At 36.9% G+C, this 17947-nt stretch overlaps 1 protein-coding gene across 7 annotated transcripts in view; it reads left to right on the top strand.

Moving 5' to 3' along the window:
• LRRC7 (leucine rich repeat containing 7) overlaps nucleotides 1-17947 on the top strand; it is a 491842-nt gene that overhangs the window by 320435 nt on the left and 153460 nt on the right. For all 7 annotated transcript variants that reach the window (XM_070268846.1, XM_070268842.1, XM_070268844.1 and 4 more), the window contains one exon: nucleotides 10658-10721. In XM_070268846.1, the coding sequence (XP_070124947.1) occupies nucleotides 10658-10721 (64 nt within the window). The remainder of the gene's footprint in view (nucleotides 1-10657; nucleotides 10722-17947) is intronic.

The following is a 17947-nucleotide window of genomic DNA, read 5'->3' as shown; positions in this document are numbered from 1 at the left end:
GGACATGTTGTTGCTGTCTCCTGCTCGGTTATCTCCAGGAATTACAGAATGGCTTAACTCTGCCTAAGTATTTTTCAGTAGTATTCAGAATCTCTTCATGAGGATAGAATAGAAGTTGCAATAGTACAGTGAAAATGAGCATCTGATTATTTTTCTTATATTATGTTTCTTATAACCTTTTGATTGGGCTGCTGCAGTGCAAGCTAGGAGCTTCCGTTTCTGCAATATAGCCATCCGCAGAGATAATTGTCGTAGTTCATGCTTATGTGGCACCTTTTCCCCCACAAAAAGCTCAAAAAGTCTTCAAAGTACTGTTATATCTTTGCCACATCATTGTGAGTTAGGAATGCACAATAATTTGGGGCCAGTGGGAAATTCATGTATAGAGTGAATGAACAATTGGTTCTGGTTTTAAACCCAAGAAGACTAGAGAGAGAGATGAAATTCAGGCTTCTCCTCAATATAATTAAACCTTTCATTAGAAGGAGTAGAGCATAATTTGTCTTTTAACCAGTTACTGTTCTTAAGGTTCAATTTTACACTTTAATCTATGTCATTTGATGACTATACCTTACTATATAAACTAAAGATACTCTTGAAAGGTTATTTGTGAATTTGTTTCTTCGTACAGAATCTGTTTTTCACGTTTTATGTGAAATTAAAGATAAGTAATTATAGGAAAGAAAATTTTTCCCATAAGACATCACAAAATCAGCTTAAACTTTTAAATGTTGAATATTTAAAAGGAAAAAATATTTCCTAAGGAAATACTCAAAATATATGACAGCTTGATGTAAGTTATATATTTTAAATGTTTATTCTAGTTTAAAGACTACAAGGAGGAACATCTTAATTGAGAAGCATCAACAAACTGATCTAAAAAATTGTCTTTCAATATTCTTTGATGAAATAATAGGTGTATAGTTTGGTTACATATCTTTCTGGAAGATGCCAAGAAGTCAGTTTAGCTTTTTGGTGTTGTTGTTCCTAGGGGAAATTGAATTGAAATGATGGAGAGTACATAAATATCGTAGCTGTGACATTGGTTTAAGAAATAGTAATAATCAAGGGAGAATGTTTGTACAAAACATTTGATCATAGAAATTACGTTATATCTGTCATTGGACACTAGATTTTAATTTTTCCTGGTTTTTAAAGGTAATAAGTTTATGTTTCTTCGAAATGAGGTATGCCAGTTGTTGCATTTTTAAGTAATGTCAATTCCTGGGCTTTCTTGTCTTTAGTACCTGTGTTGTAAGGAATGATTTATTTCAAAAAATTTATAATAAAAGATTCATTTGAACACAGACTATAAGCAAAGGAAGAACATGATAATGTGGTAAAATTGGTAGGTCTAAATTATAAAATGCAAATATCCATTGAACATAGGACACAGTTAAGTAAAGTGAAAAAATAGTTTGTTCTTTCTCTAAGTTTCAGTAAGAGAGAAACATCAGATGGTAACAACTGAGGGGAGTTTTCCTCTCCTTGTGCCATGAATAGCACTAATGAGAGAGTGATTGAGCACGTTTGAAAGACAAGTTAAAAGCTGGGATGCATAAGCCCATGCCAAAAATTTGCAGAATCCTGCGAGAGTCAGCAAACCCAAGTTACTGCACTGGGAATTTATGGAGAAGCAACAGTGCTGCCAACTTCGTGTGGCTGTAGAGGTAACTGTCCATTTAAATAAATAAAACTTCTGCATCTGATGAAAGAAAATCACAGATTGTATAATTTTGTCAAAGTGACAGATGCACCAAGATATTGCATTATTTTTCTGTCATTGCTCCAACTGGAACCTTTTTCTAGATTTGTAATTGGATAAATGCCATAAAGTAATGGCATGCTAGGAAGGACTTAATTTTCATAAATACAATCAAATGACAGTATTAAGAACAAATGTACCTGGATTCCAGTAACATATACCCTAAGAAATGAGAATTTCAGATAGTACATAAATATAAATAATCTAGTGGCAATCACCTAATAATAAATATTCTCAGTCCTTAATTTATCTGTCATATCTGGATTCAAGTGTTTGAAAACTTAAATATTCTTGGGGGCCAGGTTTATATCATAAACCCATAGAGCCATCTAGATGTAAGATTTTAGGGACTGATGTAGACCAGGGATTGGAAAACTATGGCTTATGGTCCACTGTTTTTGTAAATAAAGGTTTATTGGAACACAGCCATGTCTATTTGTTAGCATATCATCTATGGCTACTTTTGCACTACAGTGGCAGAATTGAGTAGTTGAGACAGAGATCGTGTGGACCACAGAGCCCTAAACACTTTCTATCTATCCCTTTACAGAAAGTGTACTGGCCTCTGGCATAGTCTATAGTGAGCTATAGAGCGGATACTTGTCATGAATTCCTTCCATATTTAAGCAATGGTCAAGCGAAACCATTCAGGCCAGATTTAGATGATTAGCCACTGCTGGGAAAAGAGATGATCTTATGTCAGCCTTGTCACTGACTTTCTGTGTGACCTTGAGCAAGTCACCAATTCTCCACTAGTAAGAAGCAAGCAATTCCCTTTACTGAGGTTGCAGTGCGTGAGGCCAAATGGCAAGATCAATGGGGTCTTAAAGGGGAATGTAAAAGTCGAGCCAGGGAACCACATCCAAAGCAGTCATAAATGCAAGCAGAGGCTGAAGTGAGTATTGGGAACTGAGGTGCAGAGCCTGGCAGGCCAGAGTTTCAAGCAGACAAATGAGGATGATCTGATCTAATGTAAATACTCGTAATAGAATACTTAGCTACACCTAGACCTTTGCTTTCATGGCCTAAGTGTATCCATGCTTCCATGGACTGGGAGGGACAAGAACTCCATTTCGTCACCTGCGAAAAGTTCTTCAGAGTGTTCTCCTAGTCTAAGAAATGTCCTATAAGGAAGAAAAGCAAAATGTTTTTAGTTACATAAACAGGAAATAGTCTAAACTATTTCCATCTGTTAGAGAATCACAATGAACATTTGTGTATTTTATCTGAGAAGTCCTGCCAAGAAGAAACCTATTTAACATTTTTTTAAGCAAGATTTTCCAAAATCTACTGGCCATTTGAAATTTTTTTAAATCATGCAACACCTGTAAGTCCTTCGGAAAACTTTAGGAAACTCTGGCCTAGATAACCTCTTAAGTTATTTCCAACTCTGAAATCTGTCTCTAGGTATTTTAACAGCTAATTCTTAAAGAGCACTTACCATTTGTCAGGCACCAGTTATGTGCTTTACCTGTATTGACTGTTTTAATCATCAAAATAGCTCTATGATGTAAGGATTCTTATTATCATCCCCATGTTACAGATGAGAAAACTGGGGTGCAAAGATGTTCTTTAACTGGTTTAATGTCAAACAGCTAGTGAGTGGTAGAATTGGGATTCACACCCAGGTGGTCTGAATATGCCCTTAACGACTCTACATTCATAGTTTTGTTGCTATATTTCAGATATCCGAAGAAGTGAAAAATTTACCTAAATATTTCACCTAATATTTCTTTTGTTATTTGAATTTTTTAAAAACCTATTATTGGAAATGTCAGGAAGTCAACTTAACACAAGATTTAGATATCCAGGGACTGGCGAGCCTCAGCCTTATCTGCCTTTATCATCATGCATAGTCCACAATAAGTAAGCTAATGTATGTTCATTACAGTATTCATTAAAACAGGCCTATCAGGACATCTCCTTGGCAGCTGTTAATTAATTGTAGCTGCTTCCTTGGCAACTGTTAATTAATTGTAGATGCCTGATAAAAATTGAGAAGTTTGTCTTTGTAAATATTCTAGAATTCACACTTCTCATTGGTAAAGAATCATTCATTCATGCACGTATGAATATCTTCGTTAAACAAGCACTGATTGAGAAGCTATTTATAAGATTGACAAGTTACTTGCTCTCATGAAGCTTCAGTCTAGTAGGGGAGAAATAATTAGCAAACAAACAAAATATATTTTAATTTTTCAGTATCAAATATTTAATGAAATAAATAAAAATATTAAATTAAATATTTCAATGGTAAGTATTAAGAAGAGAATGAAACAGTAATATATGAAGTGAAGATGGGAATGAGACTTTATTTTGGGCAGTGGGGATATGAAGAGGAGACATAAGAGCTGAGTTGAGGAAAAGGAGCCAGCTCCGAGAAGATTTACAGAAAGAACATTATAGGAGGAGAAACAGCAAGGATAAAAGTAACAATCATAGAAATTTTACGCATTTCTACAATTTTTACATGTGAATATAACCATAAGTTGGTAAACATCATTAAATACAAGCAAATTTCATTAGAACTTGTTCCTTTGTATAACTAGGTGAACTTACAAATGAATCTAAATAATCAGCAAGATGAAGATCAAATTACCAGCATTACTGATGAAGAATGTGGCCCAAACTTGTGCCCAAGTCCTGATATCGGCTCCCTGACCTCTGGTGGTGATCATATCTTAAAGGCTAGCCATTTGTAAGGGGAATTCACACTAGTTGGATTCCCAGGTAGGGACGGAGAGATGGGCCTCAGACCCACATGTGTTTACTGTAAAGAGTGAGGAGCAGAGGCAAGTGAGCGCATCCCTCAAGCAGGCTGGCTCAAATTGCGTAAGGACAGGCCACATGGGAACCCGCCAAATAGAGTGAGGAGGGAAACAAATGGAATAAGATGCTCACCCTCCAACTAGACAGTAAAGAGAGGAGATAAAGGCCTGAAGTATTCCTCTAGCACAGTAGATCTCAACTAGAGGCAATTTTGTCCCCAACCCCAACCCAGGAGACATTTGACAATGTCTGGAGACATTTTGGTTGTGAAAACTGCAGAGTGCTACTGATATTTGGTGGGTAGAGGCCTTGGATGCTGACAAACATCCTGCAGTGCACAAGATAGCTGCATCCCAGAAGTCCCCTTATCCAACCATGAGGGTAGGGCAATAAACTCTAATGGGAATTTTTAGAGTTTCTTCACTTTTACATCCTTTAAAGATATGTGTTAGCATTGTGGATTTAAGCTGCAGTCTCAGAAAAAACCTCAGCTTCAGATGTACTTTTTTAGTATTTTCATTGTTTCTTGTCACATGTGCAAATATGTTTGATTCATTTGAAAGGTTCTCTAAAACCCAGCTCAGATGTCACCTCTTCTTAAAGTTTTCCATAATCACTGAACTGTTAGGTGTTCCTTCTTCTGTGCTCCTATGGCAACCTATACATGTTTTCATCCTAGCGCTTATCACCCTGTGAAGTAATTATTCATTTAAAAGTCATTCCCATTTAGAAAATAAGTCTTTCCGGGTAGAGACTGTGTAGGATGTGCTAAACATCCTACAAGGCACACAATAAGCCCCTATGAAAAAGAATGAACAGGTCCAAACATGCCAATAGTGCCAAAATTAAGAAAGCCTACTTCCCAGAAATCTTTGTAGCTCCAGTGCCCACACAGTGCCCGCCATAAGAAGCCATAAGAAGTGAATGAATGAATGCTCACAAAGAACACTAGTAACATAAAAATACCATGAGTTCTATTTTATTTTTCTGACAAAGTCTTACTTGTTTGTATCCTGATGAAATTAAAAACCTCTTACATAGGTTCATCTAAAAGGAACTTTTTTTGGACAATCTGGCAGAATGATTATAGTTTAGCACTAGCACATGAACAGGAAAAGCAATAGGCTGCATTCCAGACTGTCTAAAATCTTATAGTAATGACAGTCAATTTGAAAGGTGTAAAATGTAAGAAATGATATTGAATGGCATATTCAAAAAGTAGAAATAAGAATACAATTTTTTAAAGATATGTAAGAAATCATATTGGAACCATAATTCCCAAAACAGAAGTAAAACTTTAAGGATGGAATGAAAATTTGGTGACAGCAATTAAACATTGATGGAAACTAGGATCATAAAAATGAAAAGTGATAAAATTAAAATAGAAGACAACATATTTTGACATTTTGATTGATATTTTAACAGTACTTAAATAAGCTTCAGGAAATAGTTTAGAAAACCTCATAGGAAAGCCTTTTTTGTTGTTGTTCAGGAACAAGCAAAAGGAAAAATGTCCATTCAAGTGAATGGCAAAGGAATGATAGGAAGCTGTGTTATAAATTTAAGATATCAATTTATGAATTTATGAACCAAATGTTCCAAAAGCAGTAGCCTAAGACCAGGATGGGAAAAGAAAAAGGCTTAGAGGTGACATAGAGACTATCTATTCCACCAAAAAGAATCAAAGTTAAACTACACTAATAGAAACAAAAGAAATGGTTTCTTTATACATTGTCTTGGTCAGCCCACATCTAAAGAATAGTGTTCAATTCTGAGTGCGCCATGGCCCTCAGAGTTGGGAAATGTTTCAGGTTCTGTGGTCCATATGGTCTCCGTCTCATTACTCAATTCTGTCATTGCAGTGGAAAACAGCCATAGGTAATATGTTAACAAATGGGCATGACTGTGTACCAGTAAAGCTTTATTTACAAAAACAAGGGTGCCAGATTTGGATCTGGCCATTTGGAAGAGAAGCATTGATAAAGACGATCAGGGTGTTTAGGGAGTCTGAAAACCTTGTCACACAAAGGATTATATAAGAAGTTATTAACATTTAGCCAACAAAAAAGGTAAATCACATAACTAGTAAACTTTGCTCTAGGACACACAAGTACAAGATATCATTCATTTCTTTATTTAACAAAATTAATTTTGTCTTGGTCTTCAACCACTATGGCTAGAAAAAAAATCTATTTCAGGTTTATATGATACCCTTTTGGGGGTTAGTGAGAACTGCAGAGTTCATAGAATCCAGGAAATTGTGGAAAGTCTTCTGGTCTTCAGTTCATGGTGATTCTCACTAGAATATTTTTTTTGCCTAAGGCTACACAAGTCAAATGCCAGTGGCTCTGCTACTCCTGTGGTCATTTCTCATTCACTTGCCATGTTTGGTCACTTGGTCCTTCCTCTTGGCTCCCCAAGCTATGGTGTTCATTGTTTGTTGGGCATGTGCTGGGAACAAAGTTTGAGAGAATCTGCCACTCCTCAATATTCCCCGGTTCAGAGGAAAATCTAATTCTCTCTTCGTGGGGCCCAGCCACTGACACCCCTTTCCCTAGAAGCATCTATTCAGTCATATAGATTTGGCAAAAGACAAGGCAGATGTTCTCCTTACAATTCTTACCAAGGTTTCATAACCATCTTTGGTCTGTGGTGCTCCCACACAAACCCTTCTGGGAGCCTTGAAACATACTTTAAGGTCTGGGGAAAGGAGGCATATACATATGAAAAACTAACAATTCAAGAAAGTAAGTGGTGAATGCCAAGTAAATCATGGAAGGAAGTTAAATGGTGTATGAGTTAAAAAGGAGAGAGAATTTTCAGATGGAATAGACAAGAAACATCACTTATTTATTTTTCAGATCTTTATTTCCAGTCAAGACCTTTTACCTGAGCTCTAGACACACACACATTTTCTCCTAGTATGAGTCTCTCACAGTCACCTCAAAGTCACTATAGTAGTTAAAATAGAATTCACTCCATCCAACCTATCTTCACCTTAGATTTATTCCATTCCAATATTCCTACACTGCTACTCAATCCAGAAACTATCTTTAATACTTTCCTCTCCTTTCCCTCCCACATCCAATCAGTCATCATCATTACCAAGTTGTGTCTTCACCAATGCATCTCTCATAATATCCACCATATCATCCGTACTGCCATTGTCTTATTTCTGGCCCCAATTATATCCCATATGGATTTCAGGACAGTCTTTTCTTTGGCCTCTTGGCTAGCACGTCCTCTCCCCATTTCCTACACCATTCCAGACTGCCAAAGTGCGCTTTCTAAAATACAAATCTGACATATTTTTCCTATCTAAATCTTAAAGGTTCCATTGATTTTGAACTCAAACTCCTTGGCTTGACGTGGATGATCTGGCCCTAGCCTACAGATTATTTCTTATTTCTTACTATTTTCCTTATTTCTTATTGTTCTTACTAACCTGCAGATCCTAGAATGGGCCATGATATCTTTCAACTCACCCCTTTGACATTTCCTCCCAAAGAATCCATCTCTGCTAATTCTGTAGCCTGAGCAACTACTCGAAACCAAAGTAAAGTGACAGTAGGGCCTCCTGTTTTTTACTCCCACTTCTCAAGGCTGAAAAAGTACATCTCCTCTGTGCTCTTAGAAACCTACATCTATATTTTCTATGGCATTTACTCTATTGGGTAACCTGATAACCCTAAAACTGGAGAGAGATGAGGAAATCAATGTATTTGTGTTATTGAATAAATAGTACTGAGAAATGTACAGGTAAAGTCATATTGAATGGAAAAAAGAGCTTTAGCAAAGGCTTAAAACAGAAAGCTGATCTTCTCAAAGTCACCACTAATCTCCAGGTTGTTAAATCAAGCGGTCAGTTCTCAGATCTATCGGCAGTTTTTGTCACAATCTGTCATTTCCTTCACCTTAAAACACCTTTTCACTTGGCTTCTGGGACTCCACACTCTTCTGGTTTTCCGCCTGTGTCCCTAGTCACTTCTCTAGCTTGTTCTTTGGCTTGTTGTCATGCTCTTTTAGACTTATCTTCTCATCTACACTCACTCCCTTGATAACTTCATACTCTCGAAACTTGCTGCCACCTCTATGCTGACCGTGCTCAAGTTCTCTCTCTTGCCTGGACTTCTTCCCTGAACTCCAGACTTGTGTGTATAACTGCCTGCTTGACATCTGAGTTGACTTTAAAATGGAAATTTCAAATTTAATATTTCTTTTTTCTGTCAACCGTAAGAGGTATAATTGACAAATAAAATTGTAGGATACTTAAAGTGTACATAGTGATGATTTAATATATGTATACATTGTGAAAGGCTTCTTTCCATCTCGTTAATTAACACATCCATCAACTCAGGTATTTATCTCTTTGGTGGGGTGGCAGGGGTGAGAACATTTAAAATCAAACCTCTGATCAACCCCACCCTGCCCCACCCTGTCTTCTCCATCAGTCAGTTGCAACTTCATCCTTGTAGTTGCTCAGACCAAAACACACTTTGTCACATTTGACTCTACTTTCTCCTCCCCACAGCCACTTCAGCAACAAAACATTCAGTTCTAATCTTAAATACATCCAAAATCCAACCGCTTCTCACCACCTCCACTACCACCACCCTGCTCCAAACCCCCATCATTTCTCATTTGGCTTATTCCGTTAGCCTCATGCCTGATCTCTTGGTTTCTAGCGTTGTTCTCCTCAGTCTGTTTACAAGCCTGCAATGAAAGATGTCCTTTTAGAATAAGTCACTTCAGTCGTACCCTTCATCACAGCCTTTCAGTGACCCTCCATCTTGCTCAGAATCAAAGGCAAAGTCTCTACATTGGGCTATAAGACCCATATTATCTAACTCCCCATTATCATCGTGTTACTCCCCTCTCCCTCACTCTGCTTCAGCCACACTGGTGACCCAGGATGTCTGCAAGCAAGCCACATGTCCTTGCTTTAGAATCTGTGCGCTAGCATGCTCCTTCATTTCCTTTAAGCCTTGGCTCAAATTTCATCTTCTCGGTAACACCTTTCCTGATCACCCTATTAAAAATTGCAGTCATGTTATATGAATTCTTCCTATCTTCCTCTTCTGTTTAGGTTTTCTCCATAGTGCTTATAACCTTTAGTGTATTATTTTATTTTACTTAATTATTTTATTTATTGTAATTCTCTTCCCTACTGGAATGTAAAGTCCTTTTGAGCAGGAATTTTTGTTACTTTTATTCAATACTATACCCCAGACTCCAGAAGATTGTCTAACACATAATAATCTTTCAATAACAGTTGCTGAGTTAAAGAAAGAGTACAAATGTTTTTGCATGTCTGAGTGCCTGACAGTGTCTGGATTACAGAAGTATTTCATTTACTGCTCATAAAAGCCCTATAAGAGAATTACTACACCATTTTAAAGATGAAGGAACTAAAATGTCTAAGATTTGAGTCAATAATGCCTCCAAAATTTCTGTTTAGTCAAGACTTGAGGACAGCATTCTGGTCAGTGGGGACATAAAAAACTTGAAACTCAGAAAAACACTATCTTTTCTTATGTTGTATGTTATACTTAAGAATGGCTTGATAAATGCAGATGGCACATGGGATGGGCTAGGGTACCTCTAACTCTTCTCCAAGGGTTTACAGCTGTTCAGAGCTACAGCAGCACTCAAGCCAATATGTCCAGGAGACAATGAGTAACAGAAGTTCACTTAGGGAAGTAGAAAATGATAAGATTGATGAGGACATTGTGGCCATATTGTGGGATTTTAGAATGCTTTACTAAGAATTTGGTTCATCCATTGGTTCCCAAACCTGAGGTGATTCTTAAAAATATAGATTTGAAGCCCCACCCTGCACCTCCTTCTGGTATAGATATTTAACAAGCTTCCCAGGTTTTCATTAAGCAGCCAGCCTTGTACTCCAACCATAGACTGGCATTTGGGAACATGGTAAGCTACTACAGGTGTTCAGGTGGCAGTGTGCATACATTACTGTATATTTGCAGTTTAATTCTTGATGAAAAATACCCTCATTTCTCTGCATTATACACCCAGGTAAAGCTGACGGGGGTGGGTGGAATGTCTTCTGGAACAATGTGTCATACACTGCCTCACGATAGTATTTTTCTCCATCTGTTATAGGTCGATGCACAAACTGGCCCAGTTGGAAAGACTTGACCTAGGCAATAATGAGTTCAGTGAGCTGGTAAGCAAATGCATTTTCTAAACTTGATAATTACACCGCAGGAGATTATTTCTTTTGTTCTGTCTTTATAACCCCAGGTAGTACATCATCAGGTGCACATTTGCATTTGCTAAATATAAAAACAAAATAAGATTTGGAAATTAAAGTGATTGGCTATATAGTAAACCACAGAGAACTAAATAATATTAAGATTCACTAAAAAAAAAAAGATTCATGCAAATTGAGTTTTGAGCACCAACTGTGTGGCAGGCACCATGTTCAATGTGTTACATATGTTATCTCATTTAATCCTGATTTGACATGTTGCCATGTGAACTGGAAATTAGCTCAAAGTGCTCGCCGATTTGCATAGTTTTTATGTGGTTGAACAGGAATTCAGCCATGACTTGATTAAGTCAGAGTCCACACCTTGAAGACTTCTACTTTGGAAGCTGCTTAGTCATACAGTCTGAGAGGAGTGGCCATGGCCTTTTATTTCTAATTGTATTGAAAGTGTCTTTTGAGTGAACTCGTATTCCAACCTCACTGCCAGCACAGTTGGCAGAATTCTGACTGCTCCTTTCAGGCTTAAGTTTTCTGTAAAATTTGCCTGAAGATCAAAATCTCAAATGAAAATTAGAAAGCAAATACCCCTTTACAAGCAGACTCAGCTTTCTTTATTCAGAAGTCTTCCACTTGAACATCTTCAAATTTCAAAAATCCAATTCATCTAAAATGTATTTTAACTATTTTTAAATTAAAACATGTGAGTAATCAGCTTTTCTCTCTCAGCTATGTTGCTAGCTCTGTGCAAATTACTTAACCTCTCTCAGCCTCATTTTCCTTTTCTATAAAATGGAGATTGTGATTCCTCCCTCACAGGGCTTGTATGAGAATTCAGTGAGATGATGCATGTACAGGACTTGGAAAAAAGTGACTCTCAGGGAATGCCATTGTACACAGGTGACAGAGTATAATTCACACTATATCTTGAATGTGCAAAGAAAATTAACTTGTTTTACTTTGGCCATAACTAATCTGGTCATTATCTCTGCCTCTATCAGTTGTTTATTGAGGGTAAAAACTGACTTTTATTCTTCTGTGATTAAAAGTTTAGTTTGATGTTAACAGTTGCATGGTCCCTTTGGGTTGTGTTCATCTTCCTTGCATAAAAATTCCCTGTGTCTCAAGTATCCTCGCATCTCCCCTACTTCTCTCCTTAAAATGGAATTTGAGTATGTGCAAAGGAGCTACATGTCTTTCTGACATGAGGGAAAGGGACTCCCTGGCCTCAAGCTGGTTTTCAGAAGTGGGCTGGGAGCACGTGCTGGGCTCTGGGCTGATGTCTGCAGCTGATACTGCCTCCTGTGTTAAATCTGTGGTTCTGAACCCATAGTCAGTTCTTTGGGCTCAGGCAATACTCCCTGGGTCCACGGCCATCTCCCTCTTGCTAGCATTGCCACCGCTCAGCTATCGTTGCGTGTTCATGCATCGGTCTCTGCCCTGTCTTCTCTCCAGCACCAGACTTGGCAGTCCGTCCCTGGTTTCTGTGTAAAGGAACCTCACCAGCCATAACCCCAATAGCGGCCCCATAGCCAGTCTATAGACTTGCAGAGTCCACATAAGTTACAAACTGAGAGAGGTCCAGAAAAATGAACTTCAGAGCCTCCCTCTGCCTGCTACGTTGCATTGCCAAGCTTGCTTTGCTTTGGATGCACCCAACCTTGTTAGAGGGCAACTTGCAAGGTGGCCTCAGCACAGATGTTAGGGCAAGAGGGCCCAGTACATAGTCTAATGAACCTCCGGTGTTTTTAAAGGAGGTATATTTATTCATGTAAGTAGAGAGATTGGTAAGGGTGGTGAGTAACAGTGGCAAAACTAGTTTATACTGGTTGTTTTAAAATTAGTTGTTGAGAAGCCAGGATCTACCCATCTTCCATGAAGAGATGTAGCTTGTCCTAGAACATAGACAGTGGATTCAGACAACTGAGGTTTGCCTCTCAACTCCACCCCTCGTTAGCTGGGCACTTTGGGTCTGCAGCTCATGCTCTAGCTTCAGCTCCCTTTTCAATAAAATAAGGATATCAATCCCATCTATCTCACAGGCTTTTTGAGAGAATTTCATGCAAGTGATCTATGTTATATAATATATGTCTCAGTGACTTTCAATTCTGTCAAGTATATCATCTTGCAAGCCTTTTATATGGATAGTTTCTGAATCAATATTTTTCTGTAAATATTTGGATCAACAAAGATAAAGAGAGTGTGTTTATTTTTTGAAAATAGACTTAAGTAAAGTAAATTTAAAATACATGTATTTTAACAATGCTTTATGATGTCTAAGAAATCATCATCTGAGCAGAAGCATTTTTTGCTTTTGAACTCCCAGTATTCCATGCTAGTCACAAAATAAGTCTCTCTAATTTTTCTTTTTTTTTTTTTTTGCGTTTAACCTAGAACCCTGTATTGGATAATAGTCAGTTATTTGGTAAGGTGCCACAGGGGGAGTAGTATAATTATGGAACTTCACACTTCTAATGTTATTTACTTTTAATTAAATGTCTGGCTTTCAATAGTCATATGTGTGGGACTAGCTGTTGTTTCTCTGACGGTAAAAACTTTTAATAAGAAAATAAGAGAATTTGCTCTGACGAGAGGCCTCTAGAAACAATGTCATATGGAGGACAGAGGATTAAATTCCATTCTGTAGCTATATATTGACACCTCGGTGATTACTGTTAGATGATTCATTTTGCATGATGTGGTAACGAGACAGATGTGGAGAGAAGATGACAATAGTAAAAAAAATCTTAGAATGTGGAAGCCTAATGAAGAGAATGGAAATTTACTTGCTTGAGAAGCAATGCAAATATCCCAAATGAGATTTGAAGTAGAAATATCTACTTATGGATGTCTTTGTGATCATGAAAAATTCTAAACAAAAGGAATTATCTTACGTTTCTAACAGCAGTAACCACCAGAAGATGCTGGGCAAAGTTCTGGGACTATAATAGATTCCTAAAGCTTTTTTGTAAATTGTTTCTTTCATGACTTTTTTTGTCAATATAAAATTAAGAAATGTTCATTTAAAAAAAATTAGAAAGTTAAAAGAAGTGTATCATGGATGATAGTAAAAGTCATCCATACTCTCACCCCCTTATGTAACTGTTGTTAATATCTTTTGGTATGCTCTTCCTCCCCTCCTTCATTTTCTTATTATGAGGCCAAATGAATATTATTTGGAGCCAGGTCAGAGATGGGATACTGTTAGGTTGATGTGTGGATTTGGATGACCTCAATCAAAAATTCTCTGTTCCCTCTGGGTGGAATAGCCTCCTAACTGTCACAGAATAATCAGGAATGTCCCAATGTCATAGGATGGTCAAGGACACTAAAACAGATTCAGTGATTGTCATGGGGCCTAGAAGCTGTATGGTAGGTTTATATTTCAGGTATGTATAGCTCTAACCAATGAACGAAGAGTCCCTATTGGTACTGAACTGGTGGAGGAAATAATGAAGCCCCCAAAAGCAAATCACCGAGAATGAGAAGAATACTGGAGAATGAAGCGATTGAGCAGCAGAGCCCAAAGAAGATGGGATGGGTGGATCCAGAAAAGTGTGAGGCCATAGGCGACCATCCCCCTGATCTAACCCCAGCTTCCAGCTTCCTCACTCCCTCCCTCCACCCATTCCTGCCCTGGAAAAGAGGACTGTGGCATAAAAGAAAGTGTCACTTAGAGCCCCCAACACATCTGCTAATAGAAACCTTCATCAAAAGACCAGTCATAAGAAGCAAAAGAAGAAAGCTTTTCTGCAAGCCAGCAAGAGAAAATTGGTCCACCAAGAGGAGGCTAACCAGCAGACTGGGAAGTGGTCTGTGTGCGGTTTAGAGTTCAGGAATTCAAAGGAGGCCGGCAGCAGCATGGGTGACAACCCAGGGACAACAAGGTGACAATGGGCAGCAGAAAAGGAAGACAGGGATTACAGTGGTCATGGAAGCAGCATCTCCTGTTACCTGGGAGATTCCCTTGTCTTCACCACACCCCCCACCCCGCCCTTCCTCCCCGCTCCCCTCCCACTACCCCCGCCCCCGCCACAAACGGACTCCTAAAAGGAGTAACTGGGGAGGAGGACCCCAAGAAAGGCCCAGTTTCCTGATCTGCAATTCAAGCAGGAGGGAGATCCAAGAAATGAGGTTTGAAATTTTACTGTAACTATGACATAAAATATGCTGTTTATATGTGTCTATGTAGAGATATTTCTATTTACAAAATTGGAATTGTAGTGTGCATTCCATTTTGCATTAATGCATGATTATCAAATTCAAATAGATTCTTTACAGACGTTATAAGTTATAAGCTTTCTCTGCAGCTGAATTAAGAAGACTATCAAATAATAGCTACAAAGTAAATAGTGAGTTAAAGCTTGAATTTAAGAAAAAACAAAATTAAAGAGACTTGAAATTTTATTATATCAAATTTGAAAATATATAAAATAATATGTGGAATATATGTTTAAGTTACAAAGCATACCAAAACGTATCCCTGTGAACTCACCACCGTACCCTTGTGAACTAGAACCTTGCCCGTGCTCACAGCCCTCTGTAGGCTCTGACCTAACTCTGCCTGATTCCCAGCGGTAACAGCAATCCTGAATTTTGTTTAACATTTCCTACATTTGTTTGTATCTCTAAAACATTATGTCATTTCACTTTGCTTGTTCTCAAGCTTTGTAAAAATGTGACTATACCACAACTTATTTATCGTTTCTTTTCTTCATGGATAGGCATTTTTGTCTAGTTTTTTATTGCATTGCTGCTATGAATATTCCTATAAGTGCACATGTGCAAGAGTTCATCTAAGGCATATATTTAGAAGTAGAATTTCCTGGTCATAAGTTGTACACATATTCAACTCAAAAAGTATTTTTTTTTCAGTTATTAACCAGCAATATGTAAGAGTTTCCATGCTTCACATCTTAATCTACACTTGATATTGTCAGATTTCTTATTTTTTCCAGTATAATATAGGTTGTAAAATGGCATGTCATTATGGTCTTAATTTGCATATCCCTGATTTCTAATGTCAATGACAATTTTTCCGTGTTGTGGCAAACATTGTTTCCTCTTCTGTGAAATGCTTGGTTAGGTATTTTTGCCCATTTTTCTATTGATTGTCTTTTTTTTTCGTAAATTTACAGGGATCTTTTATATATATTGTCATTAAGATTGTTCTTTGCTACTAGTTTGGAAAGATACTCTTTACTAGGTTTAGAACATAGCTTCCTATTTCTAAGAAAATTTATCATGAAGAGATGCCAAACTCTGTAAAATGCTTCTTCTGCACTTATTGAGTGCATTTTTCCCTCTTTAATCTGTTAATGCTGGGAATTATGTGGAGTTTCTAATGTAAAACCACCTTTGCATCTCTGAAATAGATTCAACATGATTATCATGACCTTCTACATAAACAATATTCAGTTCAGTCCTGTCTGGGATTTTTTTAAATCTATGCTCGTGCATGAGATTTGTGTACATTACTCTTGTGTACTTTCTCTGTCTGTGGCTTCATGTTTTTCATCACATTTGGAAAATTATCAGTCCTTATCTCCCCACATGTAACCTTTTATCTATATATTTTGTCTCTCCTTCTGGAATTTGGATTAAATATGAATATGAATATGATATCATAAGTGATTTTAAAATGCTATTTTAATTATTTTGCAAGTTTTTTCGGGAAAAGTAGCCAGATAAGGTATAGTTTTAAAATTTTTATGTCATATCCTTAAAGAAAATCTTTCTGCCTCTGTACCTAAAATTATCCAGTATTCATTCTTCAGAATTTGAGGCATGATGATGAGGTCATTTTAAGAATATTTCAATTCTTTGAACTATTTAATGTGGCAGTTACTGACAGAGATATTTCTAAATTATAGGCCACTCAAATTCTGGATTAAAGAACAAAAAATGGAATTTAAAAAACAAAACACCTAAATGAGAGCAACAAAAATATTTAAAGAGCAAAAAAAAATTATTTTATGTAATGAAAGACATTTGATTTCTTAAACATAATCAAAAGATGGATTGAATTTAAAAGTTCAAAGAATTCATTAGGAAATGAGTAGTATCATTATAACTGTCTTATATTTGAAATGATATGTCTAGCAGTCTTTATAAAAAGGTTTCAAAAAATTCAGCCATCTATGGACTGGATTAGAGGATTTACATTCTATAAAACTTCTTTATAGAAAAGCTTAAAAAATATTCTGTACTCTACAAACCACCATTTCAAATGCTTTGTAAGGCTACAGATCACAATAAACAAGAATTTCTGATCTCAATATTCAAACTGAATTAGTTTCTGTCGACTTTTCTCACTTTATTTTAGAGTAAAACCAAAATTTCAAATAGGTAAATAAAAAATGGAGAGACTCTGAGCAATATAACTGAGAAAAAATGCCAGTAGTTATATAGAATATGTTTGGGCTTTATAAATAATAGGAATGTGTTTTCATAGAAATTTGAAAGAGTTGAGCACTTAAACTGTTTTAGCTTGTAATTTGAATTGATTAGAATTAAATTAAACTCATTCTACTCAAAGTGTAGCAGCCAATGGTTTCACCTCCCTACGTCACCCAAGGTGTGCTCATTTTTAATTACCTAGGATGCATGTATACCTGAAGCAAGCACTATAGTTTTATATATCTGGTAGTGTCCTTTGTACATAATTATAGTGTAGGTTTGCCACACCAACTAATCAAATTTTGTCCATTATTCTTCGAGTAAAGCTTATAAAAAAGAACAAAATAAACTTCAGTTTCTCATCATATTACTGGCCATCCCATTTTTAGGGAAAAGAGTTGAAACATCCTAATTCTTAATTCTTCTATTTTCTACATTTGTAAAACTACTGAGTCTGTAGATTATCTACCTATCTATCTATATCACAGACATTGCCAGAGCTTATTATATCAAGAGAAACTTGAGAAATGTAATAACTTGAAAAATTGTTGGAGATACATCAATTTCTGTATCAGTTAAGGTCCAGCCAGGAGGTAGAAACTCTATCGGTTATTTAACATAGAAAGTTTAATATAAGAGGTATTAATCATGTATTAGAAAACTGAAAGGGCAAAAAGGGGACACTGGAGGATCACAGAGGGAACAACTCTAAGAAGCACAGTAGGGAAGAAGTGGCAGACGGCAGTAGAAGGAATTATGAAAACTTAAAGCCAAACTCAGGACTC

This window comes from Equus caballus, chromosome 5, assembly GCF_041296265.1.
Source record: "Equus caballus isolate H_3958 breed thoroughbred chromosome 5, TB-T2T, whole genome shotgun sequence".
NCBI lineage: Eukaryota > Metazoa > Chordata > Mammalia > Perissodactyla > Equidae > Equus > Equus caballus.
The sequence above is the reverse complement of the archived record's forward strand: the minus strand, read 5'-3'. Positions and strand labels throughout refer to the sequence as shown.